This window comes from Leucoraja erinacea, chromosome 3, assembly GCF_028641065.1.
Source record: "Leucoraja erinacea ecotype New England chromosome 3, Leri_hhj_1, whole genome shotgun sequence".
Lineage (NCBI taxonomy): Eukaryota > Metazoa > Chordata > Chondrichthyes > Rajiformes > Rajidae > Leucoraja > Leucoraja erinaceus.
The window spans coordinates 11417319-11445307 of NC_073379.1; the positions used below are offsets into that span (position 1 = coordinate 11417319).

Below are 27989 nucleotides of genomic sequence, written 5' to 3' on the forward strand. Positions count from 1 at the left end.
TTGACCAGTGATTCACAGTTAATGTGTCTATCTATACACATGACTGAAACTCAGCTGTAGCTGCACCAGTGAGTAAATCCTACGGTCTCTTGATCTTTACCGACGTAGGAAGAAGAGCAACATGGTACAATATCACAAAGTTTAGAGCCTGTAGAACCCCAATCCAATAAAGATGTACATGTGCCAAAATCTTGAGACTGCACTGGAGGAACTCGGCAGGTCAGGCAGTATCTGTGGAGAGAATGGACAGATGACATTTCAAGTCAGCGTCTCCTAAAGCTGGGATTCCAACCCGTAGCATTGCCTCCCTATTCCCTACACAGCCAGATGCTGTCTGAACCTCCAGCACGGCTCTGCTAAGGATATACATGCGAGTGGCAATACAGCATGGAAATGTCAGACTAGAGGGCATACCTTTAACATGAGAGGCAAAGTTTAAAGGAGATGTACGTGGGATTTTTTTTTAACCAAAGGGCGGTGAATGCCTAGAGTGCATCGCCTGGGGTGGTGGTGAAAGCAGATACGATAGTGGCATTTAAGGGGCTTTTGGATAGGCACATGGATATGCTGTGAATTGAGGGCTATGGATCACATGCAGAGGGAATTAGTCTGAAGAAGGGTCCCGACCCAAAATGTCATTCATCCATGCCTCTGGAAGCCTGACCCGCAGAGTTATACCAGCACTCTGCCTTTTTTTTTTTGTAGAGCAGCATCTTAGTTTTAGTTTAGTTCAGAGATACGGGGCCAAAACAGGTCCTTCGACCCACCGAGTCAGCACCGACCAGCGATCCCAGCACATTAATATTATCCTATATACACTAGGGACAATTTACACTTATACCAAGCCAATTAACCTACAAACCTGTATGTCTTTGGAGTGCGGTGAAAACCCTCGTGGTCACAGAGAGAATGTACAAATTCCGTACAGTCGGCACCCGTAGTCAGGATAGAACCCGGGTCTCTGGCGTTGCAAGCACTGTAAGGCAGCAATTGTACCGCTGCACCACTGTGTTATCTGTTGTACCTTGTTTATACATTTTACCTCGGCAAGGCGTTTGGCAAAGACCCCGTAGGCTGAAGGACCTGTACCTGTGCTATACTGTTTTATGTTCTATGGAATAAACTGAATATAGTTGCATTCAGGGTGTAATTGTGTTTTTTGTTTATTTCATGCAGAGAGGACAGAGAAGCACGGTTATTAGCCAGCAAAATGGCAATAGTAGCAGCCTTCCGATCCTGGGCAGGTATGATTCACTGTGGCGTGCAAGTAATGTCAAAGGCTTCTTTATTTTTGCCTTAGAAACTTGGAAAGCCATGTGCGGTAGGATTTAATACTCCTCCCTGATTATTTTGAGGGGCATGAAGGGTCTCTTGCTGTAATGATCACAATGGTGACAGTGGCCAAATATACTATTTGTAACTAGTTCAATGTTCATTATTCTGCTAGCTCCAGCCTCTAAAAATCCGAATAGATTTTTCAAACATATCCCTTTAATCATTCGGACCCTGCCCAGTTTGTTATTATTTTCCAAATGTCCTTTTCCAGCACCTTCTTTAATTTTGAATTCACACTAATTGGTCTGCACTTTCCCCCTTTAAAATAAATGCTTCTTTAATGACATAATTTGCCCATACAGCATTCTGGCACCTCTGACCAATTAAACACTAGATTTTCAGCTTTATTGTTTTTGTAATATTAAAAAAGATTACTAAAGTTTACATTTTTTAAAAATTAATTTAGGCAGTTAGGACTTTAAACACCGTATACAGTGATGATCCACTGTAGACATTGAAACATAGAAAATAGGTGCAGGAGGAGGCCATTCGGCCCTCCGAGCCAGCACCGCCATTCTTTGTGATCATGGCTGATCGTCCCCAATCAATAACCCATGCCTGCCTTCTCCCCATATCCCTTGATTCCACTAGCCCCTAGAGCTCTATCTAACTCTCTCTTAAATCTATCCAGTGATTTGGCCTCCACTGCCCTCTATGGCAGGGAATTCCACAAATTCACAACTCTCTGGGTGAAAAGGTTTTTTCCTCACCTCAGTCTTAAATCTCCCCTTTATTCTAAGACTGGCCTCTGGTTCTGGACTCGCCCAACATTGGGAACAGTTTTCCTGCATCTAGCTTGTCCAGTCCGTTTATAATTTTATATGTTTCTATAAGATATCCCCTCATCCTTCTAAACTCCAGTGAATACAAGCCTAGTCTTTTCAATCTTTCCTCATATGACAGTCCCGCCATTCCAGGGATCTATCTCGTGAACCTACGCTACACTGCCTCAATCACAAGGATGTCCTTCCTCAAATTAGGAGACCAAAACTGTACACAATACTCCAGTTTTGGTCTTACCAGAGCCCTATACAACTGCAGAAGAATCTCTCTACTCCTATACTGAAATCCTTTTGTTATGAAGGCCAACATTCCATTAGCTTTCTTCACTGCTTGCTGTACCTGCACGCCAACTTTTAGTGACTCGTCTACAAGGACACCCAGGTCTTGCACTGGTAGAAAGAAATTATATGCACACTGGCATATTTCTGTGTACAAAAAAAACACTGAATTGTCTAAAGAGCTGTTTATATCACTGGAATTTAAAACAATAGGACCATGAGAAAACAAAATTAAACCAATAAGTGTTTAAAGTGCAATTAAAATTACTTCCCAAAGTTCACACTGCATTCTGAAGACACTGCCCTTTTGCTGGAACCCCATATATACCTTTGTCTGAAGAAAGGTCTCGACCCGAAACATCACCCATTTCTTCTCTCCAGAGATGTTGACTAACCCGCTGAGTTACTCCAACATTTTGCGTCTACCTTTGATTTAAACCAGCATCTGCAATTCTTTCCTACACCCACATATATCTTTCCAACTAACGTGTGGTAAGTCAACTGGCTTCAATTAACCAGTTCTAATGGGTTACCCAATTACCTGTGAGCTATCTGGTTTATATCAATGCAAGCTAAAGGGGCTGTCCCACTGTACGAGCTAATTCAGGAGCTCTACCGAGTTTAAAAAAAAAATTCAAACTTCTGGTAAGTATGTAGAATGTACAACGCTAACGGCAGGTACTCAGAAAACGCAGTAAGCTCGGGAAGATTTTTCAACATGTTGAAAAATGTCCACGAGAGCCCCGAGTACCTACGAGCAGCTATTACCATAATTCTCCAAATTCTAATCAGGGCAAACCCGGGAGAACTCTTGAATTAGCTTGTACAGTGGGACAGCCCCATTAAACTACAAGAAAATTAGAAATGAGAAAATTAGAAACTACATTTTGTTTAACTAAACTAAGACCAAATTTATTTTGGATGAAATAGAACAGAAATGGTCAGTAACTTAAAAGATTAGACAGCTTTTGGCCAAAGATGGTGCCTGACCTGGCTAGTATTTCTAGGTTTCTTGGATTTCAATTTGCAACGTCCACTTAATTTTAAATGATAATAAAATCACCCCTCCCCACCAAAGTCCAAGCTCTGTACACTAAACCTGGAGAGCACTGCTAAAATGTACTGAGACCACAGACAAGGTAGCATTGGTCTCACTCAACTTGCTTTCTGCCTTTGTATTACTTCCTGGTGTTATTAATGATTATTTTAATATTTTAAAATATTGTTTTAATTTGAAGATGTGGTGAAGCTTTTGCCAATATCTAGTGCAGATTTGAATGCTGATAGTGTGCCTATTTTGTTTGGTTTACAGGAATTATAAATTTGTGCCGGCCAGGAAACTCAGGCATCCATTCTTTGATAGGAATACTTTGTATACCAAATATGGAAGTACGGGTAGGTTGATGTTCCCACTGAGGTGCTCGTACTTGAATCTTAGCTGCATCATTTGTGGCAAGCGCACAGTGTGATCTTTCCGTCGCAGTTTATTGTAAGGGATGCTTTAAAAAGATTATATTGTTATTTGTAATATACGGATTTGACACATTTCCCCTCTTTATACACATGGGCATTATTTATAATTCTTTTTTATTCTCACCTACCCCGCAGTAATTGAGGGGAATTTGTTAGCATTTGATTTCATCTCTGGACATATGGTAAAACCAATGAGTTTTATGAACAGCTCAAGTCTCCAGTTACAGTTTGAATGTAGTCTTGAGCGCTCTTTAATGTGATGAATGGCCAGTGTGGTCCTGAAATTTGCAGATTTGGGCCACCTCTGGTAAGATGATAGCTTCAGTCGCATATATATCAATGAGAACAGGAGGCACATGGAATTTACTTAATATCCCGAGTTGGATTTGCTGCTGATATCTTTCTGGGTGGAGATGATAAGAACACAATCCAATTTAAATCCCCCCCCCCCATTCCTGCTGCACCTAACATCTAATAGACAATAGGTGCACGAGTAAGCCATTTGGCCCTTGGAGCCAGCACCGCCATTCAATGTGACCATGGCTGATCTTCCTCCCTTTTACCCATATCTCCTGACTCTGCTATCTTTAAGAGCCCCATATCTCCTGACTCCGCTAGGTTTAAAAGCCCTATCTAGCTCTTTCTTGAAAGTATTCAAAGAACCGGCCTCCACCGCCCTCTGAGGCAGAGAATTCCACAGACTCGCACCTCTCTGTGTGAAGAAGTGTTTCCTTGTCACCGTTCTAAATGGCCTATCCTTTATTCTTAAACTGTGGCACTGAGTTTGACCTTGTTACTTCCTGGTTTTATTTTTTATTTAAAGAAAGGTCTGCAGAGTATATTTACTTCCTTCCTATTTCTGATCAGTATTTTACTGACAGAAAGTATATCTAGTCACTGCTGCAATGTAGACCTGCTGGCCTTGTAACTAATCATCGAATGCATTTGATATAATTGTCTAGTTCTCACCTGGGAAAGAGTCGGGGAGGGAGACCAATTAGACAGTTGTCTTTCAAATGGCTGGCACAGACACGATGGGCTGAGTGGCTTCCTCACATCAAACTATTTTGTGATTCTAAGACTAGGAATTATTTTTGATGGGAACCAGATTAAGTTGTTTCCCTTGCAAATATATTTTGTTATTTGCTTGAATCAGCTACTGATACATTTGGAGCAGGTCACCAGTGTTGTGGAAATTGATGGCGTTAATGTTTAAAGCCGCAGTGACTCGTGGGAAGCTCAAGAATAACTCGTAGTTTTCCTGTCTTCAAGTCAGGGGACATGTTTGAAAGAAAGCCTAAGCTAAATTGACCATGTAGTGCTTTAATGCAAGTTTTTTTAAAAATTTTACTTTTATTGCACTTTGCTACCTGAAGAACGGTTTAGTTCAGAAATACTGATTGAAAATTGACCCTTCGGCCCACCGAGCCCACACAGACCATCCATCACCCGTGAATCTAGTTACACGTTAACCCAGTCCCATGCACTCGGTGCAATTGCAGAGGCAAATTAAACTACAAACCCACACCTGGAGGAAACCCATGCGGTCACAGAGAGAACATGCAAACTTCACACAGACAGCATCCAAGATTAGAATCTAACCTGGGTCCCTGGTGCTAGTTGCGCCACTGCTGGTCTGTGGTTTCATTGTTACTGACCTGTCTGGTGGGCATGAATAGATCCCATACGATCACTGACTTTTTTTTGTTCCTGGAATATATTTATCCGTCACTCAACATCAGGTCTAATACATCATATAGTCAATAGTTAATTTTCTGGGCCTGGGATACTCTGGCTACTGGCTCTGGATACTTATTGAGGACTAAATCGATTGAGTCAGCTTGGTATGCATGTTCAAAATGACTGAAGGTGACAGCACAGGTCGATATAGTGACGAGGGCATAGGAATGTTTGGTTTTGTTAGCTAGAGTATAAAGGCAGACTGGTCTTGGTAAGTTTTATAACACATTGGTGAGACCACGACTAGAATGTTGTGTTCTGGTTGCTAGTCTGAGGCAAAAATGCGATTGCACTGGAGTGGGTGCAATGCGCAATGTTAACTGGGACTTGGAGGAAAAGGTGGTCGGTGGGTACAGTATGGAATACACTGTTAGGCAATGTGAATGGATTTGTGGAGTGATTGGCTTGTGGATTGGTGTTGAGGAGGCTTTCATATTTGAGTCAAGGAGATTGATCTGGCATTAGATTTTTTTGATTACTTCTCTTAGTTTAGTTAGCGATACAGCGCGGAAGCAGGCCCTTCGGCCCACCGGGTCCGCGCCGACCAGCGATCTCCGCACATTAACACTATCCTACACACACGGGACAATTTTTACATTTCCCAAGCCAATTAACCTACAAACCTGAACGTCTTTGGAGTGTGGGAGGAAACCGAAGATCCCGGAGAAAACCCACGTTGGTCACGGGGTGAATGTACAAACTCCGTACAGACAACATGCGTAGTTGGATCGAACCCGGGCCTCCGGCGCTGCATTCGCTGTAAGGCAGCAACTCTACCGCTGCGCCACTGTGACCGCCGTTAATTGTCATATGCAAGAGTTGAGATACACAGTGGTGCAGCGGGTAGAGCTGCTGCCTCACGGCACTAGGGACCTGGGTTTGATCCTGACCTCGGCTGCTGTCTAAATGGAGCTTGCATGTTCTTCCTGTGACCGCGTGGTTTTCTTCCGGATGCTCTGGTTTCCTCCTACATCTTAAAGATGTGCAGGTTTTTGAGTTAATTGGCCTCTGTAAATTGTCCCTAATATGGAATGGATGGAAAACATGGATCTAGTATGAACGGGATTCGGTGAGCCGGTGCTTGGTACTTGTTTTTTTGGTTGTATCTTTCAATCAATTCAATTATTGTAGGTATAGCTTGTGTCAGCATCATAGGCACATTCACTCAGATAACACACAAGAACAAATTGCCACATCTAACTCCCTCTATTAAAAATTCCAAAAGAAAGAAAGTTCTGCAAAGAAAAAAGACATTAGTGAAAAATCAATTAGAAAATCCCATTGATAGTAGTGCAAGAGGTAGTCGGTAGTAATTTGTTGACTGGGTAAGATTAGGGTTCATGTTGGTTCAAGAACCTCAGTTCTGTGAAAAGTAGCTGTTGGTGAACCTGGCAGTTGTACAGTTAAGTGTTGAGGTGCCTGTGTAAAATAGCTTTATTATCATACATGCCTCTTCTGCTGTACTGCTCATCTGTGTATTATTCTAGAGGTTTGCAGAAAAACCTTTTGTAAACTGACAAGCTTTCTCCCCCCCCCCCCCTTCACTTTGACAGCGTGGTCTGCTGGAGGTGCTGCACGATATCTTTCGACTACCTATTCCTGTGGATACGCAGGATTTTTCTGAAGCTCTGCTAAGTGTAGGTGAGTGAGCACGCTTTCTACCTGTCAGTTCACTGAGGTATCTGGGTGGTTAGGTAAGCTGTGAGCCCACTCTCCTCACAGTTCATATTGCAAAACATTTCTTTGCCTTCCTGGTTATGTTCATGCCTATTGGGGGGGAAATAAGTCCTGCAAGATGGACTTGGATAAACTTCTCTGATTCTTTACCTGACCTGATCAATGTACGACATGCGTAGTTGATCTGGATGTAAGGAAGCCAGTGTAAAGCCAGTCTTTTTAAGACCTGCCATCTGACAGGACATTGTGATTTTCTACTTGTCAGAAAATGTAAACTATCACTGACTCGATCACTGATTGCAATATTTAATATCATGCAGATAGACAGTAAATGACACAGTGTGATGGCAGAGATTATGAATGCCTTTGTACAGTGGTTTCCTGTTTATAGATGATACAATACTCACTGACATTCTATGCCTTTTAATCGAGTGGTAAAGGTGGCATATGGGTTTGGTTTGGGACCCTTCTTTGGTACCCGTTGGAACGTTTCAGTCTGAAGAAGGGTCCCAACCTGAAGCATCCATGTTCCAGAGATACTGTCTAACCTGCTGAGTTACTCCAGCACATTGCACTTTGGACCATATTATGCAATGAATTGGGAATACTGTAATATGTGCAAAATAAATTGTTAATACATCCTAGCCCCTTGACTGATGTAGATGGGGCATGTTGATCGGTGTGGGCAAGTCGGGCCAAATGGCCTGATTCCATGCTCTCTTTGTGATCTTGTCCAAAAAGTGTTTTAGCACTGAAGTATATACAGCTGGTTTTATATATCCAATTTGAAACTTCAATGGCTGCTGGTACCTTTCTGAGTTACCAGAAATACTGAATTCATAAATTGCCTTGGCCAGACTTGGCATCATCTATAGTGGGAGTCCTCATTTAACCCAGTTTGTCGGTACTGCCACAAATCACTTCCTCCCTCGCCTCCCCACTGCCCTGCCGCAACAAACAATGTAATGTTTGTATTCGCTGTGGGTGCTTGCAGATCAACTTTAGCAAGATTTTAGCACCATTTCAGATAACATACCACCAGGGATTAAGTCATCTTTCGGCCCCATTTCTGGAGCAGGATTTGCTGGTGTTTGAGAGGGTCCAGAGGAGGTGTACGCGAATAATCCCAGGGATGATTGGATTAAAGTATGATGGACGTTTGACAGCACTGGGCCTGTACTCGCTGGAATTTAGAAGGATGAGGGGGGGGAATCTCATTGAAACTTACCAAATAGTGAAAGGCTTGGATAGGGTGGATATGGCCAGGATGTTTCCACTCGTGGGAGAGTCTAGGACTAGAGGCCATAGCCTCATAATAAAAGAACATACCTTTAGAAAGGAGATGAGGAGAAATTTCTTTAGTCAGAGGGTGGCGAATCTGTGAATATCATTACTTCGGACAGCTATGGAGGCCAAGTCAATGGATATTTTTAAGGCGGAGATTGATAGATTCGTGAGTAGTATAGGTGTCAGGGGTTATGGGGGAAAAGGCGGGAGAAGGGGTTACGAGGGAAATATGGATCAGCTATGATTGAATGGCAGAGTCGACGATGCGCCGAATAGACTATAACTGGTCCTATAACTTATGAACTTCCAATCCTTTGTAGTGAATCAAGGAAAATGGTCCAAAAAGTGAGTGTGATGTCAACTACTCAATCTAACAATCTGCTCTCACAATTCTATTCTTAATTATAGAAACAAGGAACTGCAGTTTCTGGGGGGTTTTTTAAACACAGTGTGCTGGAGTAACTCAGCGGGTCAGGCAGCACCTCTGGAGAATGGATAGATGAAGTTTCAGGTTGTTTCTTTGCGTCTATCCAAATTCTTCACAGATGCTGCCTGACCGGCGGAGTTACTCCTGGACTTTGTGTCTTTTTCTATCCTTAAATGCTTAAGTGACAAGTAAGTATATAGTTGTATTATTTTAGGTTAGAGATACAGCATGGGAACATTTTATTCTCTTTTGTGAGGCAAGTGAGGAAGCAAATGTATCAAAACCCAAATAATCAAATGCAGGGGGTTAGGAAGAAATCTACTTTGTGCATGAAATGCTGTAAAAACATTGTGTGTGCAGTTAGATCCTTTGCTTCATCACTGCTGACCCCTACAGGCAGTGGTCATCGATTACACTTACCGCCAATCGCTGCCGCCCTTGTTGCCTAAAGACGGATGAAGGATCAAAGCCCCACAATACATGACGTCAGTAGGACTGGCGAGGATCAAAATAATGAGTTGCTGATGTCAGCCGTAATCATGGCATGAAGTCGCATGGAACGTGTTCATTCTTTTCGAGAGTCGAGAGCGTTTTATTGTCCTATGGTACCGAAAGGGGACAATGAAAGTCTTACGTGCAGCAGCAGCAGCAGCGTAGCTGGTTTGAAAACTCAGTGCTCAATAGATAATATAATAAACAAAGAAAATAGTTCAATTAAAAAAAAAAAACATTTTGTGTAAAAAAACAAACAAAGCCCAGAGTCCCTAGTGCAATGCTGGCAGTTTGTAATTTGGCTTTTAATGCAGCTCTTTATCTTGAACCTCACACCCACCATTCCTGTAATTCCTAGTTCACTCTGTTGAATGTAATTCCACTACTCTTTTCAGCAGTACGTATCAGATCATAATACACAATTTAGAAAAATGTTTCCTTGTGTAGCCTCTGGGTAGCCAATTCCTTTAAATCTATGATTACAGGCCCTTCATTGGAAACAGATTATAGGAACTGTTCAGACTTTGATGTAATGCCAGTGTGCCTAATTCGGCCCTACATGAACAATGGGAAGGTCCATGTGTGTAAGGTTGAAAGCACCTTTGCTTTTCCATGATTATTTGCATTGCCTTGTTTTTTTTCCCCCAGATCCCAGCCGATTCCAGGATTCCTGGCGTCTTTCGGACGGATTTGTAGCAGCTGAAGCTAAAACCATTCTCCCGCATCGAGCCCGATCCAGGTACGACTCCCCAGTGATTAATGCAATAGTTTGGGTGGCCTCAACTAGGGTTGAAGACTAAAACAACACGTATCATTATTTGCCCACAGAACATTATAGTTTTTAAAAGTTATTACGTGTTAAGTTTTTTTTATCATGTTGTTCGATGTTCAATAGGTGGCTGCGGGTGCCAAGTCATTGGGTTAAGCAGAAGTTGAGAGATTCTTGGTTAGTAAGTGTGTCAAAGGTTACGGGACGGCAGGAGAATGGGGTTGAGAGTGAATGATAGATCACTCATGATTGAATGGCAGTCGACTCGATGGGTCGAATGATCTAATTCTGCTCCTATGTCTAATGGTCTTATACCTGCCAGAGCCCTGCAAACCAGAAGATCTCAAGGTCTTCAACCCATGTGCCAGAGCCTGCGTTATGCAGTGGCTTGGACAAGGAGAAGAAGATCCCAAAGTATCATCTAAATCTTTATTTTTGGTAGCATTTGATTATTAATGCTGTCATTATACTGCACGGTACTTGTACCAGCAATTCATGCTTTACCATTGAATAGATGAGACCGCAGGGAAATGCAATTGTAGGCTCATTTCTTCAAGCTTAAGGACATCATTTTAACCTTGTAAGTGCTTCCTGGGGAGGTGACAAAGGAATTGTCTAGTATGTGAACTCCAACCTGCCAAGCAGTGTACGGCGTATGAGGCCCTTGAGACGTGTTTTGCAGAATAAATGTGCTGGGGGAACCCAGCAGACCAGGCAGCATCTACGGAGAAAAAGAATAGATGATGTTGTGGTAGGAACCTCCCTTCAAACTGAAAGTAGGGGTGATGGAGGGGGAGGGGGGAGAAAATAGACTGGAGGCGAGATCAGAGCCTGCAACAGATGACCTCAGGATAGTTGGAGCCCATAATGGCCCATTGTTGGCTGGAGAAGTTGTGATAATAAGAGGGATACATGGATGTGACCAGTGGAACTGGTAGCAGAGCTGCCAAGTAGTACGGATTTTCCGTATTTTGTACGGAAATGCGATCAGCATACGGATATACACATTTGCTTTGTAAAATACGGATTTTTTTAAAAATCAGCCCAACTTCCTGTTTCATCTTGCTGCTTAAAAAATGCAAGGATATAAAAAGTCATACTGTAACTCTAATTAAATAGATTAAATCTATTAGTATTTTAAATTTCAAGATCTGGATGATTATTTTTGTAAGCTTTGATCTGCATGTCCCGCTCCAGGTTTAAACAGTGCTGTCAGTTTAACGTGTGGGAATTTAAACGAACAGCACTATGGGTTCTAATAATAGCACTCCCAGCTAGAGCGCTTTACACATAGCGTTATGGGTCACAGACTGTTAGGGGAGAGAGGGAGGAGGAGGAGGGAAGGAGAGAGGGAGTGGGGAGGGAGGGGGGAGAGAGAGTAGAGGGAGGAAGAGCGAAAAGGGAGAGTAGGAGAGGAGGAAAGAGAGAGGAAGGGTGGGAGGGATGATTTGGCTTCCACACATCATCTGATACTAAAAGCAGGAGGAGCCGTTCAAAAAGCAGTATATAAAGAGGGAGGCACTGTCAAGGAGGGCGTAGAAGATATGCTTCAAATTTGCATTCTTGTACATCATCTGATACTAAAAAATACTTTTTTTTTTTCGGTAAAAATTACAAAAATACTGCCGTCCTCAAACAGCATTTTCAGGTATAGAAAGAGATGGCAATGAACTTGCAGCTCTGTCAAGGAAGGTGCGTAGAAGATATGTCAATTGGTAGCAAAGTTATGCATTCTTGTACGCCTACATGGGTATGACCGCACATAAAAAAACAATACTTTTTTTCAGCAAAATGACAAAAATACTGATTTCCTCAGCAAAATACTGATTTTCAGGTACTAGAATACTGAACTGCTCTGACAAAACTTGCCAGCTCTGTGGTAGGGCTACTTGGGTGGGGGAGTGGGGGAATGCAGGAGTTACTTGAAATTGGAGAAATCAATATTCATACCGTTAGATTGCAAGCTGCCCAAGCAAATTATGAGGTGCCGTGTCAGACGGAGACGCTGAATTTAGCCGGTCAGTAATTTATTCGCGGAGCCACAAATCTAAATGTCCTCATGAAAGCTTGTGGACCTGAAATATGAAGTTTGTTTCTCTTACCACGTGCTTTCAGACCCGAATATATCCAGCTCTGTTTTAAATATGTACGTTGGGCGCATCATGGAAAATAAGTAAAAGTTACATGAGAATTCATAAAGTCCTGATTGCTTTTGCTGTGTTGTGTGTAAGGTTTGAAGGGAAGACTTGAGGTGTTGGCAGACTTGTTCATGGCTTTGTGTCAAGTCCAATGATTGTTTCTCTTTCTAGGCCTGACTTGATGGACAACTATTTGGCACTTGTGCTCTCTGCATTTATCAACAATGGACTCCTGGAGGTAACACCTAAATTAGCGAGGTTTTTAAATTTGGTTTTGGCAGTTTAGAAACTATAAAACTTCCTAATATATTTTCATCATTTGTTTATTAGCTAAGTACAATTTGAATTACTTTAAATTAATTTAGAAAGGTTCCAAGCCCCAAGCGTTGGAACACCCAATGTAATTAACGGGCAATAATGTCATGTAAAGTTACTTTGAAATGCGAGTAGTATTAAATCAACAGGTTCAGGAGGTTTGTGTGTGGAATAATGGTTGGTTGTGAATTTAAATTTAAATTGAGGTGTTAGCATTATTTCTGCATAGCATAACACCGTTAGAAACTGGAAACCAATAGAAGGATCTTTCCCACCCTGATCATTCCTCTTCCTCCCTACTCCCGCCGAGGGGTGGCATGGTGGCGCAGAGGTAGCGTTTCTGCCTTACAGCTCTTACAGCGCCAAAGACCCGGGTTCAATCCTGACGACGGGTGCTATTATGTGCAGAGGTTGTACGTTCACCCCGTGAAATATTTTAACTGAAGCGTCACTGGTGAATTAATAATGATAAAAGATATATATAATAAATAATATCATCTTTAATGTAAGTATACATGCTACTGATTTCAGTAATGACAATGGGTATTGAGACTTTGAATATTTGTGAACAGCGTGATTCATTTAAATAGAGGGTTTATATTTGAAATGTGTGCCTCGGTCAGTTGGTCATAAGAGTCATACGGCATGGAAACAGGCCCTTTGCTGCTTTCCCATGCTGACCAGGACGTCCCATCTACACTAGCCCACCCGCTCACGTTTGGCTCATATCCCTCTATACCTTTCCTATCCGTCCACCCGTGCAAATGTCTTTTAAATGTTGTTATAGTACATGCCCCCATGATCTCCTCTGGCAGCTCGTTACATAAACCCACAACCTAGTCATTGTTTTGTTGTTGTTTAGTGTATCGTAAATGTAACTCACCCTGCCTCTTTCCTCAGAGCCTGGTTGAAGTGCTAACAAGCAGCAATGATGGTGTGTTTGTGTGTGCCACCATCCTTCTGGGTGAGCTCCTGCACATGGTAAGTTGAGCTGTCAGCTAGATAATGCTCTCTCTCGACCTCTATTCACTGTATCATAGGCCGTCTGGCATTGCCTACTCCAATCTTGTCATGGGTTTGGTAACATAATAACTTGATATCTGTTATCTGCACTTTCCCTGCAGCTATTACGCTATGTTCTGTACTCTGGTATATTTCTATTTACCTGGTGTATTTGAGTATGGCTTGAGTGTACTCATGTACAGTATGGTTTGACTTGATCAGGTACACGCAATATTTTTCACCATATCTCGGTACATGTGACAATATTAAAACAGTACAAGCTATAAACTAACAACAATGCCATTAATTTATTGAAACCAGGCTGATGTGGGTGTCTTTTGGAACTAACCTGACACTGACCCTGCACAGTAGACAGAAGAAACGGCACAGTGCTGGTTTACGAAAAAAGATAAAGTGCTGGAGTAACTCAGCGGGTTGGCAGCATCCCTGGAGAACATGCGTTTTGGTTCGGTCCCTTTTTCAGGCTCTGCAAGGCTGTGACTAGCCCGACACCATCTCCTTGGGGCTTGCATCTCATCTGACTTTGCACTCCAGTTTGTAACTGGCTTGACACTGCCCTTTGACGTCCAGCAATTAGTGATATAGTTGTTGATAGCATTTACCGTTCTGTCCAAATTGCCTCTGAACCAAAGCTGTAGTAGAGAATCAATCTCATTGCTAGGTCTGGAATCAAGTATAGCGCATAATGGAAAGAGAAAATCAGGCAGCTTCTGAGGAAGAACAATCAAGAACAATACATGTGTTGTATTGTCACATGTCCCAAAGTGGAACGATGAAATTCGTACGCAGCGGGACAACAGACATTTAAACATAATATTATACCATAATAAACTAAAAAATGTTTAGTATATAGTTTGTAATGTTTAATAGCCTGATGGTTGTGGACAGAAGCTGTTCCTGAACCTGGCTGTTAACAGTTTTCAGGCTTCTATGTCACCTTCCTGATGACAGGAGTGAAATGAGAGCATGGCCAGGGTGGTGTGGGTCTCTGATGATGTTGGCTGCATTTCTGAGGCAGCGACTCCTGTAGATCCCTTCGATGGTGGGGAGCTCAGTACTGCTGATACAGGCAATATTCACCACTTTTTGCAATCTTGCAATACTGATCCTTGTGGAACCCCACTGGGCACAGACCTCCAGTCAGGATAATCCCCCTCTACTACTACCCTCTGTCTTTTATTGCCAAGCCTATGCTTGAATCCAATCTGTTAATTCTCCATGCATCCCATGCATCTTAATCTTCCTGATCAGCCTACCATTAGGGACCTTGTCGAGAGCGTTACTAAAGCCCATGTACAAAGCTTCTCTCGCCAATCATCTTCAGCATCTGCTCAAAAAACTAACATACTCTACTTCAGAGGGGTAAAAGTTTCTAAAATCTGTAATTTGGTCTAAATATCTTAGAAATATTATTGTGGTTCTTATGGAATAAATCATTTTATACCATCATTAATACTTTACACAGCAATATTGAACAGCCATAAAACTGAATTAATGTGTGGGTTAATTTAGTGAGCAGCTTCAGTAGATTTATTGTTCATGGCCAAGATACGTGGCAGTCTGAAGAAGGTTCCCGTGCCGAAACGCAGTCGTCCCGTGCCGAAACGTCACCCATCCATGTTCTCCAGAGATGCTGCCTGACCCGCTGAGTTACTCCAGCACTCTGAAACGTCACCTATCCATGTTCTCCACAGATGCTGCCTGACCCGCTGAGTTACTCCAGCAGCACTTTGTTTCTTTACTTGGCAACCATGTATGGTCACTTTGAAATGGGTTCCTCAACATCCACCTGGCCAGATAAGCTGTATCCTCTGATTAACATTTTGTCTAAAGTCGTGCACACCATCACCACTGCGTTTGAGGTTGAATAAACTAGAGTAAGCTTGTGATATTGTGTGGCATACTAAACGGGTACCTTCCTCACCCAGGCAAATAACATCCTGCCTTATGCGTACAGTCACCACTTACACTGTCTACCAACTCTCATGAACATGGCAGCTTCCTTCAATATCTCTCAGGAAAAGCGTCTGTAAGTATTGCATTTCACCATTCACGCTAAATAACGGTGGCTGTCAAAGCTCAAAGTGATACAACAGTACTTACAGTTACTGACCATAGCCTGCAATATTTATGGTGGTAACATAGTCTGTGAATATCTGCTCACTTTCTTCTACCACCTACTTTGGAGAGGCACACTGATAGGAATGTTTTAGAGGGATATGTGCCAAACACAGGTGGGTGGGATATCATGGTCGGCAGTGCAAGGTGGGCAGAAGGGCTTGTTTCTGTGATGATTTTCTATGACCTCCTCTGGTACGACTTCCTCTCTTGTATATACCTTTATGGGTGAGTTACTGATAAGCAATATACCAGAAGCATGAATCGTTCCTCGCCAGTGCAACTAATCTGTGCAGCGTGGAAACTGACCCGCGCTGACCAAGTTGCATATTGGGTTAGTCCCATTTGCCTGCATTTGGCCCATAGCCCTCTGAACCTTGGCCATCCATACCTGTCTAAATGCCCTTTAAAAGTCGTAATTGTATCCACTTCTATTGCTTCCTCCGGCACCACATTCCAGATATGCACTACCTTCGGAAAAAGTTTCCTGGAGGTCTGACTTAAATCTCTCCCCTCTCACCTTAAGCGGGTGTCCTCTAGTTTTAGAATCCTCTGCCCTGGGGAAAAAAAACTGAGCGTCCACTTTATCCGTGCCCCTTATGATCCTGTACTCATTAAAAGGTCACCCCTCAACCTCCTGCGCTCCAAAGAAGAAAATCCGAGCCAGTTCAAACTCTCCCTGTAACTCAAGCCCATGTCTTGGTAACATCATGGTGAATCTCTTCAACACCCTTTTCAACTTATTGACTGACATCCAAGTCAAATTTCTCTTTTTCACATGATAATGGGATCTCTGTCGTGGTGTTTCTTCCCTGTTGTGTAAAAGCATATGACGGCAACGATTGCAGTGCCAGTAAGCATTTGTCCCTCTTGCCTCCTGACTTGCCTTCAATACTTACAGGCGAGCCAGTGCAGCTGTGAATTGCTTGAAGCGTTTTCACGAGATGAAGAAGCGGGGCTCCAAACCTTACAGCCTGTATCTGGATCACATTGCGCACAAGAGCGGTTCCAACATCCAGAAGCGGGATCAGCATCTGCGTATCCAAAAGGATTTCTTCGTTCTGAAGGTGAGCAGAGCTCCTAGTTAACAAGTTAATGCCCTGTCCCACGGTACGAGTTCATTCCAAGAGTTCTCCCCAGTTTGCCCTGATTCGAACTCAGAGGTTTACGGTAATGGCCACTCGTCGATACTCGGAGCTCTTGTGGACATTTTTCATCATGTTGAAAAATCTCCACGAGTCTTCCCGTGCTTACCTGCCGTTAGCAAGTCTTCCCATGTACCTGTCGTTAGCGTTACGAGCCGCTAAGAGACGTCCCTGAGCTCCGACGTACCCACTACGTTCATTTTCCGTGCTTAACACGAGTTTGATTTTTTTTTAAACTCGGGTGAGCTCTTGGAATGAACTCATGCCGTGGGACAGGGCTTTTACTGCCACTGGGAAAACGTGTCCCGATGAAGAGACCAATTTGAAAATCCTTGTGTTTTTTAGTCCTTAAATGACTTGTACATGGCATTTTGAGTTTTAGATTTTGAAGCTTAGCACAGCATAAGAGTGGGCCATTCGACCCACCATATCTATGCCGATGATAATGTCGTTAAACTAATCTCTTCTGGCTTCATGTCATCCACTATCGTATATGCCTCTACTACTACCCGTGGCAGTGTGTTCCAGGCACCTATCACTTCCCCACACATTTCTTTTAAACATTCCCCCTTTCACCTTAAAGCTATGTCTTCTAGTCTTTGACATTCCCAACCTGGGAAAAAGGTTCTGGATGCTGATGCTACCCATGCCTCTCACAATTGTATATACTGGTAAGGTCTCTTCTCAACCCCTAATGCTTAGGAGAAAACAATCCAAGTTTATCCAACCTCTCTTTATATTTCATGCCATCTAATCGAAACATCATTCTGGTAAATTTCTTCGACATCCTCGCCAAGGGTGACCGGAACTGACACGTACTACTCCAAATGCCAGCCTTGGGATAGTCCATAAAGCTGCACCACCTCCTGACTCGTATACTGAAATGTCTGACCAATGAAGGCAAATATCCCATTTGCCTTCTTTGTAATAGCCCTGTCCCACTGTACGAGTTCATTCAAGAGTTCTCTCGAGTTTGCCCTGATTCGAACTCGGAGATTTACGGTACTCGCAGGTACTTCGAGTTTTTCAACATGTTGAAAAATCTTCATGAGTCTTCCCGAGCTTACCGTGTTTCCCGAGTACCTGCCGTTAGCGTTACGAGCCTCTAAGAGACGTCCCCGAGCTCCGACGTACCCGCTACGTTCATTCTACGTGCTTCCATGAGTTTGATTTTTTTTTAAACTCGGGAGAGCTCTTGAATGAACTCGTACAGTGGGACTGGGCTTTAACTCTGCTTGTAAAGCTAAATAATTCTACTAACGTATTTCTTGCACAAGTTTATCTTTATACATCTCCTGCCATATACCCATTTTGCAATGCTTAATAATTTTCTAGGATACGGAGGAGGCAATGATGGGGAACCTGCGTGACAGCGATGTCCTGAATAACAAGGACAATCTGCGATGGAACTGGAACCTCATCTCAACTATTCTTAAGGTAGAACTGCAAATAAATCACTTAGGCTCGACTAGTATCTCAAAACATTTAGGTTTTGGGATAATTACCATAAACATTTTTGAAAATTTGATGCCCGGTTTTGATTTGATCGTTCAAAACTTGGATGCAAAGTGCTCGCCACTCTTTCATGTACCTTCCACACCTGAATTCATTCTATTCCCTTATCTGTTTTCATCTATATTCGAAAATAGACACAAAAAGCTGGAGTATCTCTGTGGGACTGGCGGCGTCTCGTGAGAGAGGGAATGGGTGACGTTTCGGGTCGAGACCCTTCTTCAGGCTGAAAGTCACGGGAAAGGGAAAGGGGAGATATAGACGTTGATGTCGAGAGATAAAGAACATTGAATGAAAGATATGCAAAAAAGTATCAATGATAAAGGAAACAGGCCATTGCTAGGTGTTTGTTGGGTGAAAACGAGAAGCTGGTGCAACTTGGGTGTGGGAGGGGTAGAGCGAGTTACTTGAAGTTAGTGAGATCAATATTCATACGACTTCATCTATCTTCAATAGCCTCTATCGTCAAATTACACCTCTTCCCCCCCCCCCCCCCCCCCCCCCCCCCCAAAAATATAATTTGGTTCCACCTATCCTCTACTGACCCCTATCATCCCTCTCTTTCACCTCTTCATACTATATTCCCTTAGTTCTGAAGTAGGGTCACAACCTGAAATATCCACCATCTCTTTGCCTTCTCATATTCTGCTTGACCTGCTAAATTCCACCAACAGCAAAGTTTTTTTTTATCATGGAGGTAGGCTGGATAATAGGACGTTTGAAAAATTGCAAGTGAAAAGACAAAGGTCTCGCCTGGACACTCCATGAAGGGAGAGGTAACATTTCAAATCAGTTCAAGAAATGGAGGCAGTGGTAGAACCAAGCAGGCTGGTTATCAAGGTCTGAAGAAGGATCTCGACCCGAAAATCACCCATCCCTTCTCTCCAGAAAATGCCGCCTGTCCTGCTGAGTTACTGCAGCATTTTGTGTCCATGCTGGTTATCAACACTGTTTGACTGGCCGTTAGTGTCAAGTCTATTCAAGAATAAATGCTTGAATTTCAATCTTTTTTTGCAGTGGCCCAATGTAAACCTGAGGAATTACAAAGATGAACAGTTACACAGGTGAGTACAAGCGCTGCCTCTCATTAAAGTGAAGCTCTGGACTCCATTCACATTACATTAAAGACCAATGTCCCCTCACCCTCGTAAACTCTTGTGGTACTCAAAGTAACTGCTTCTTTTGCAAGGGCACACAGATCTCAGAGTATTACCATTCATCTCATACCATTTCAATCATATCCTGCTTTTGTCCTCTCCACACAATAGATAACACTACTTTTCCCCATAATTTGCTATCTTTTTGTCCGTTCACTATCTCATTGCCCTTTCCCATTTAACCTTCAGCAACCTTGGATACATTGCTTTTTGTCCCTTCATCCAAATCATTAATTAATGTACTGGAATAGTAACCCAGATACCTGGAGGGAGGTTTGAATTGCATCACTACTAGTGGGGAAATTACTTGTCACACAATCACAGTACGGGAAAAAGGTCGTTTGGCCTAACTCGCCCATGCTGACCAAGATGTTCCATCTAAGCTAGTCCCATTTTCCCCAGTTTAGCCCATTTCCCTCTGAACCTTTCATATCCATGTTCCTGTCCAAATGGCTTTACAATGCTGTTATATTACCTGCACAATGGAGTCTTTCTGCATGACTTTATTATTCTTTTGTCCTCTCCCATGTTATTTTCCTCCTGAACATAGACAAAAAATGCTGGAGTGAGTCAGCGGGACAATCAGCATCTCTGGAGAGAAGGAATGGGTGACGTTTCAGGTCGAGATCCTTCTTCAAATTCTGTAGAGTCTGAAGAAGGGTCTCTTCGTCTCCAAAATGTTACCCATTTCGTCTCTCCAGAGATGCTCCCTGTCCTGCTGAGTTACTTCTGCATTTTGTGTCTATCTTCGGTGCAAAGTAGCATCTGCAGTTCCTTTCGATGCATTATTTTCCTCCTGCCTTGATCACTATTTCAGCGTTTCCACCCTTGTTTAGGTTTGTGCGCCGACTGCTGTACTTTTACAAACCCAGTGGCAGGCTGTACGCGAACATGGAGCTGGATCATGCCATGGGAAAGCAGCTGACTATAGTGGGCTGCCAGTTTATCGAGTTTCTGCTTGAATCCAGCGAGGTGAGCTTGCCAGCTTATTACTCCACACAACGTTATCCTCCATGTAAATCCACATATTAATGATAGACACAAGGTGCTTGCTGTGGGTTAGGCAGCATCTCTGGAGAAAAGGAATTGGAGATGTTTCGAATGGAAACCCTTCTTCAGACCCGAAACGTCACCTACCCGAAACGTCACCTATTCCTTTTCTCCAGAGATGCTGCCTGACCTGCTGAGGTACTCCGGTACTTTGTGTCTATCTTTGCTATAAACCAGCATCTGAAGTTCCTCCCTGCACTTACTAATTCTGTACAACTCAAGCGTTGTGCTCACAAATTATGTGGCAGCAGGTTTTGTTTGCTAATTTCTGAAATTGAAATGGATTTGAAGAATTAGGGGATGAAATTCATCAAGATGCTGTGGATGGCACTCAATGTTCGTCTCAACAGCCTAGATTATAGGAGAACGGTGAGGGAGGGCCTGAGAGCACAGGCTGAGCAGCTGATCATTTCAATCCAGGAAGCAGGAGGACGGATATTGCAGCGGCTGCGGTATTCTGAGCGTTTAAGGGGAAAGTACAGAGAGGTGGTACTGTGGGGAGTGGGGAGAGATTGTCTGAAGACTTGTGTGCTTTAGGAATTATTTTGGTATTGATTATCACCCTTTAACTCAACATATTCCCCTTTCTAAAACTGTGGGAGAATTAATACATAGGGTGAGATGAGTGAAGAGTGGAGGGGTTGGCGTTGAGTGGAGCAGTTTCATTTTTTGCTATGGTGCAAATTTCTCGTTTACTGTTTCAGAAGAATGTAGAACGCAATGTAGAGACACACAGAACTGCTGTTTACAAAAATAGACAGTGCTTGAGCAACTCAGTGGGTCAGACAGCATCTCTGGAGAACATGGATAGGTGACGTTTCACAGAGTGCTGGAGTAACTCAGCGGGTCAGGCAGCATCTGTGGAGAACATGGATAGGTGACGTTTCACAGAGTGCTGGAGTAACTCAGCGGGTCAGGCAGCATCTGTGGAGAACATGGACAGGTGACGTTATGGCCTTCAGACAATTTATTTGGGGGAAGGACAAAGCCTGACAAGTGATAGGTGGATACAGTGGAGGGGGATTTCTTGATGCGCTATTGTTTGGACAAAGGCCAGAGCTGAAAAGACAAAAAGTGTGAGCTATGGATAGAAGAGGTGAATTGTAAAGCTGGGGTGAGGGGGAAAGGGAGAAAGGATGTGAATCCAGATGGGACGTAGAGAGAGAGAGAGAGAGTGGTGAAAAAATGTGAATTCAATGATTGTCATGGGTTTCATGTTGTGACAGGATGGTCAGATTTATCTGGAGGAGTTGGTGAAGGACATTGTGCAGTGGCTCTCCTCGTCCTCTGGCCTTAAACCTGAACGAAGCCTGCAGAATAATGGTTTGCTCAACACCCTCAGCCAGCACTACTTTCTACTCATCGGTACCCTGTCTGCTCACCCGCATGGGGTCAAGATGTTGGAGAAATGCAGCATGTTTCAATGGTAAGTCGCTCTGCTAATTTTAGGTGAATGAAATACTGATGCTGATAATGTCAAAGTGGTATACCTGAATGCACCCTGCCCGGTAAAAGCAGCCAACCTAAACAAGGACCCAGTAGTTCTCTCCTCCCTTTCCCACTCCTGTTGGGCAGAAGATGCGAAACGTGAAAGCATGTATCATTCATTTCTGGATTAGGATTAGAACTGAGATGAGGAAAAACTTTTTCACTCAGAGTTGTGGATCTGTGGCATTCTCTGCCACAGTAGGCAGTGGAGGCCAATTCACTGGATGTTTTCAAGAGAGTTCGATTCAGATTCAGATTCAAACTTTATTGTCATTGTGCAGTGTACAAGTACAGAGACAATGAAATGCAGTTAGCATCTCACCCAGAGATGTGAACACAGAATAATGGAACAGTAAAATGTACATATGTATATACATACAGTAACAGTAGTGCAAATTTCCGGGGGGGAGATCAATCACTGTGGAAGGAGTGTCCAAGGGGGTGACTGGCAATCACCAAGGTGCAGAGTTAAGTCGGGTAACAACCGCAGGGAAGAAGCTGTTCCTGAACCTGCTAGTCCAGCTCTTAGATTTAGCTCTTCGTGCTCAAGCGACATGGGGAGGAAGCAGGGAGGGGGTATTGATTTTGGATGATCAGCCATGATCATATTGAATGACTCGAAGGGCCGAATGACCAACTCCTGCACCTATTTTTCTATTTTTCTATGGAATAGCTTCTTCACTGGTCCTCTCATTAACTAGAGTGTAGTCCTGATCTTCCAAACTACCTTATTGAGGTCCATGCACTTTTTAAAATCTGCACTACTTTTATAACAGCAACACTATATTTTGCATTCTGGTGTATTCTCTTTGCACTACCCGTTGTACCTGTGTGTAGCTTGATGGTACTTGTGGACAGTATAATTTGACTGGACACTGTGTTTTTCACTGTGTCTCGCTGCTCTCCTCGGCTTCCTCTGGGGCATCTCATTTTTCAAAGTTGAAGTATACCACGTTTGCAATATTCTCCTTCCCTATACTGCTCATTTAAAAATAAAGCTCCCAAATCAGTCTCTCAGTCCTTTCCCTTTTGTATACATAGCCTGTATAATCCGATTTCCACAGATTAGCATTTTGTTTAAGAAAAGTGTATAAGATCAAAAGCTGTGCATAAAAACCTAAAACTCTTAATATGCCAAAGATAGATGCAAAAAGCTGGAGTAACTCAGGAGAGCATCTCTAGAGAACAGGAATATGTGTCGTTTCATGTCGAGACCCTTCTTTGGACTGAGAGTCGGGGGAAAGGGAAACGAGAGATATAGACGGTGATGTAGAGAGATATACAACAAATGAATGAAAGATATGCAAAAAAGTAACGATGATAAAGGAAACAGGCCATCTGTGGGTTATGTGAAAACTAGTTACAGACAATGAGACTTAACAAGACGACTTTGAAGCTGGTACGATGGGTGGGGGAGGGATGGAGAGAGAGAGAGAGGGAGGGGGGAGATTCAAGGGTTACTTAAAGTGAGAGAAATCAATTTCATACTGCTGTGTTGTAAATTTCCCAAGCAAAATGGCCGTCAGCATTTGTCAGTTTTGCTGCAGCAGAAAAGGCAGGCACTGTGGCAACGCAACAGGGAATTTAGAAATGGAATTAATTGGTCGGAAATTGAGGTGGCATTTGAAGATGCTGTTAAGGTGCGTGGGATGGTGAGATAAGTAATACTGAATGTTGTGCCTGTCTTAATTTAATCTCTTCCTCCCTCTAGTTTGCTCAGCCTCTGTTCTCTGAAGAACTACGACCACGTGCTAAAGCTAACAGTCTCCACTCTAGACTACAGCCGCGACGGCTTGTCCAGGGTTATCCTGTCCAAAATCCTTACGTCAGCCACAGATGTAAGTACGTTTGGAATTGGTGAGCAGGTGAATCATGTGGGTTGATCGTATTTTGTGCAGACTGGCTGGGTCTTGAAATTCACATTCACTTAATGGTGTGAAAAATCTATACAAGATGGAGTTTTTATGCAGAATGCAGGGAGAATAAAGGATGCATGCCCCTGGTGTTTGGTGACTGGGGAACTGTATGCAGTATGTTCCACAAGCCTTGGTTTAGAATCCTTGCTTCATGTGTTGTATATAAATGACGAACCTAAAGATGGCAGCCACAATTAAGAAATTTGCCCGTGATTTAAAAAAAAAGACCTATTAGCATGCCACCACAACCAGAGAGCAGTCCTAAACTACGATCTACCTCGTTGGTTACCCTTGGACTATCTTTGATCGGGCTTTACTTTGCATTAAACGCTATTCCTTTTTCATATATCCATAGTAAAAATGGGTCGATTGTAATCATGTGTAGTCTTACCGCTGACTGGTCAGCTCGCGACAAAAGCTTTTCCCTGTACCTCGGCACACGTGACATTAAACTAAACTTAAACTGAAGCAAGGGGCTGAATGCTCATTTGCTGTGGGTAAATAGGAACGTGAAATTGAGGTTTGAATCGGCTGAGCTGGTGATCTTACTGAGTGGTGCAGCAGACCTGAGGGACCGAATGGCCTGGGCGGTCCCGCTCCCGATTATCATGTTCCCATGCCTCGCCTTTTCGGGGGCAGTTAATGTTTGGCAATAAACTCATGAAAAATTAACATTTCTTCTGCAAATGGCGAGGGTTGGGTAACCGCTGAGGTAAAGTGGGTGGGACAGAAGTCCACGTTGCATCCAAACCATGCCTGGGTGGGCACATGATGAGAAAACCTGAACCAGTAGCTGGGGAGCATTGCCTGCTGTGTTGCCAATTATTTTATACCCACCTTTTGAGGTGACAACGATGACAAATTATGGGCTTGACAGTGATAATCATGCAGTGTGGGAGCAGGCCATTCGGCCCAACTTGCCCACACCGACCAACATGCCCCAGCTACACTATTCCCACTTGCCTGCATTTGGCCCATAGCCCTCCACACCAGTGCTATCCATGTACCTGTCTAAATGTGTCTTAAACATTGCGATAGTACCTGCTTCAATTACCTCCACCGACCGGCAGCTCGTTCCATACACCTACCACACTTTGTGTAAAAAAAAATTTTTAAAAATGCCCCTCATGATCTTTTACCCCTCACCTCAAACCTATCGTTTATACCCTTCGGGTTCCTATTAAATCTGACGCGATGAGCACGACTTGCGGATCAATTGTTTAAAAAAAGTTGTTGTTCGTTCTTTATCTCTGCTGTAGTCTTGAAGAACTGCTCTCCACAGACAGAGTAGAGTGCAATCAGAACGCCTGTTGTCAGGCAAGATGTTCTCTGTCTGTGCTACTTGTGAGTGGTGTAGACTAGTTTGGAGCAGACACTTCCCGTGGCTCACCACAGTTTCGGTTTGACTGCTGTCATTTCAGAACTGCAGGCTGTACGCGACCAAGCACTTGCGCGTTCTACTGCGGGCCAACGTGGAGTTCTTCAGCAACTGGGGCATGGAGTTACTGGTGACGCAGCTGCACGATAAAAATAAAGCCATCTCTTTAGAGGCCCTGGAAATCCTGGATGAGGCATGTGAGGACAAGGTGAGCTCTGCTGAGTGTGGAAGTGAGTACTCAATGCTCTCCAGGCTTGAAGTGTGGTATTACTCACACAAGCTCAGCTTTCTGAACCTAACGTTTTAGTTTAACTTACAGCACTTACAGAATCCCCATCCTGTAATACTTACACATCCATGTGGTTTGAGGTAATGCTAGGGGAACAGTGAATTCTCCAATTTTAGGTCACAGCTCCCCCTCCACCCCTTTCTTCAACCCTCCACTGCCTTCCCCATCCCCCAATCCCAGTGTGCACACACTTCCCCAATATCTGCTCCCACCTCCCCACCCCCCACCCCGCCTTCATATCCCTCATTCTGGCTTTACATTTCATTTCTCCACAGATCTGACATCCTTTTGTCTGCTTTGTGCTTTTTATCTCTAGCCTTTGTCCACCCATTGCTAGGCTTTGCCCCACCCACCACCCACCTCTTTCCCAGCCTTCTCCCACCCTACTGCAATCTGTCTCATGAAGGGTCTTCTGTCCATTCCCTCCGCAGAATGCCACCTGACCCACTGAGTTACTCCAGCACTCTGTTTTACTCTAGATTCCAGCATCTGCAATTATATTTAGCCTGCTGGAGGAACTCAACGGGTCAAGCAGCATCTGTGGGGGGAATGGACAGACAACGATGCAAGTCTTCAGACTGCTGTGGCTTAGGAGTTGGCATTTGACCCTTAAGAGGGAGGAGCAAAGGAGAAGTGAGGGTGAGGAGAGTGGGAAGGGTGAGCGGGTTTGTGGCGAGAGGGACAAGGGGTGGGGAGAAACAGATGTGGGTGGAGAGAGTGGGGGGAGAGTGACGAGGGGAGGATAGATGGGGGAGAGAGAGAGGGGCAAGGGGGAGGATACATGTGAGGGAAGAGACGGGGTGGAAGGGGAAATGGATTCTCAGCACCTTTGCGCAGAATTGCCTAATTGTTAGATGCTGCTGGGCATCTGTCTTAACATTTGACCGTGAGCCAACTTTGCTGGTGACTTAGGAGTGGGGTGAGAGAGTTGTCTAAATATTTTAACCATGATCTTGTGTTTGAGCCCAGTTATGGCAGTCAGATTATTTGAAGCCTGCGGAAGTGGCACTGGGTTTTCCCTGATGTAAGGGGTGACCGTCACCTAAAGCTTTGCTCACTCATCACCACTTTAAGAAGGAACTGCAGATGCTGGAAAATCGAAGGTAGACAAAAATGCTGGAAAAACTTAGCGGGTGAGGCAGCATCTATGGAGCGAACTAAATAGGCGACGTTTCGGGTCGGGACCCTTCTTCAGACTGATGTGAGGGTGGGAAGAGCGGGAAGAGGAAAGGAAGAGGTGGAGATAATGTGCTGAGGGAGAGCTGGGAAGGGGAGGAGAAAGCAGGGACTACCTGAAATTGGAGAAGTTCAATACCGCTGGGGTGTAAACTGCCCAAGCAAAATATGAGGTTCTGCTCCTCCAATTTATGGTGGGCCTCACTCATCACCATGTAATTTTAAATGGAGTACGTATAATGGGCTTAATGTGGGTGAATCCAGCTGGTAAGAGAGGGATGAGAAATTATAAGGGTTTCTTTTAACAGCTTTTGGCCCTGTCCCACGGTACGAGCTCATTCAAGTGCTCTCCCGAGTTTAAAAAAAAAATCAAACTCGTGGTAAACACGTAGAATGAACGTAGCGGGTGCGTCGGAGCTCGGGGACGTCTCTTAGCGGCTCGTAACGCTAACGGCAGGTACTCGGGAAGACTGGCTAACGGCAAGACTCGTGAAGATTTTTCAACATGTTGAAAAATGTCCACGAGAGCCCCGAGTTCTTACGAGCGGCCATTACCGTAAATCTCCGAGTTCGAATCAGAGCAAACTCGGGGAGAACTCTTGAATGAACTTGTACAGTGGGACAGGACTTTTCATTTAGAAATACAGTACCGAGTCCACACTGACCAGTGATCCCCGCACATTAACACCGCACTACACACACTAGGTACAATGCTTTACATTTATACCAAGCCAATTAACCTACAAACCTGTACGTCTTTGGAGTGTGGGAAGAAACCGAATATTTTGAAGACAACCCACGGGGAGAACGTACAAACTCCGTACAGATAACACCCGTAGGCAGGATCAAACCCCGGTCTCTGGCGCTGTGATGTGCAATGCTTATTATTGTGAAGTTTACCTACGAGACTAGATTCTGAAGGATTCAAAAATGTAAAACACTTACTAGTTTGGTGGCTTCTCAATTTTGCCCAAATAAAAGGAAGCATTATGCTTCAAGCATTGCGTCAGTGAATAATAGAAA

At 43.6% G+C, this 27989-nt stretch overlaps 1 protein-coding gene across 3 annotated transcripts in view; it reads left to right on the plus strand.

Moving 5' to 3' along the window:
• rictora (RPTOR independent companion of MTOR, complex 2 a) overlaps positions 1 to 27989 on the plus strand; it is a 128366-nt gene that overhangs the window by 64582 nt on the left and 35795 nt on the right. For all 3 annotated transcript variants that reach the window (XM_055632066.1, XM_055632068.1, XM_055632069.1), the window contains exons 10-23: positions 1177 to 1244; positions 3709 to 3791; positions 7163 to 7250; positions 10141 to 10231; positions 12571 to 12637; positions 13615 to 13695; positions 15666 to 15766; positions 16757 to 16922; positions 18336 to 18437; positions 19530 to 19576; positions 20506 to 20641; positions 21946 to 22145; positions 23919 to 24045; positions 25545 to 25709. In XM_055632066.1, coding sequence (XP_055488041.1) covers positions 1177 to 1244; positions 3709 to 3791; positions 7163 to 7250; positions 10141 to 10231; positions 12571 to 12637; positions 13615 to 13695; positions 15666 to 15766; positions 16757 to 16922; positions 18336 to 18437; positions 19530 to 19576; positions 20506 to 20641; positions 21946 to 22145; positions 23919 to 24045; positions 25545 to 25709 — 1522 coding nt within the window. The remainder of the gene's footprint in view (positions 1 to 1176; positions 1245 to 3708; positions 3792 to 7162; positions 7251 to 10140; positions 10232 to 12570; positions 12638 to 13614; positions 13696 to 15665; positions 15767 to 16756; positions 16923 to 18335; positions 18438 to 19529; positions 19577 to 20505; positions 20642 to 21945; positions 22146 to 23918; positions 24046 to 25544; positions 25710 to 27989) is intronic.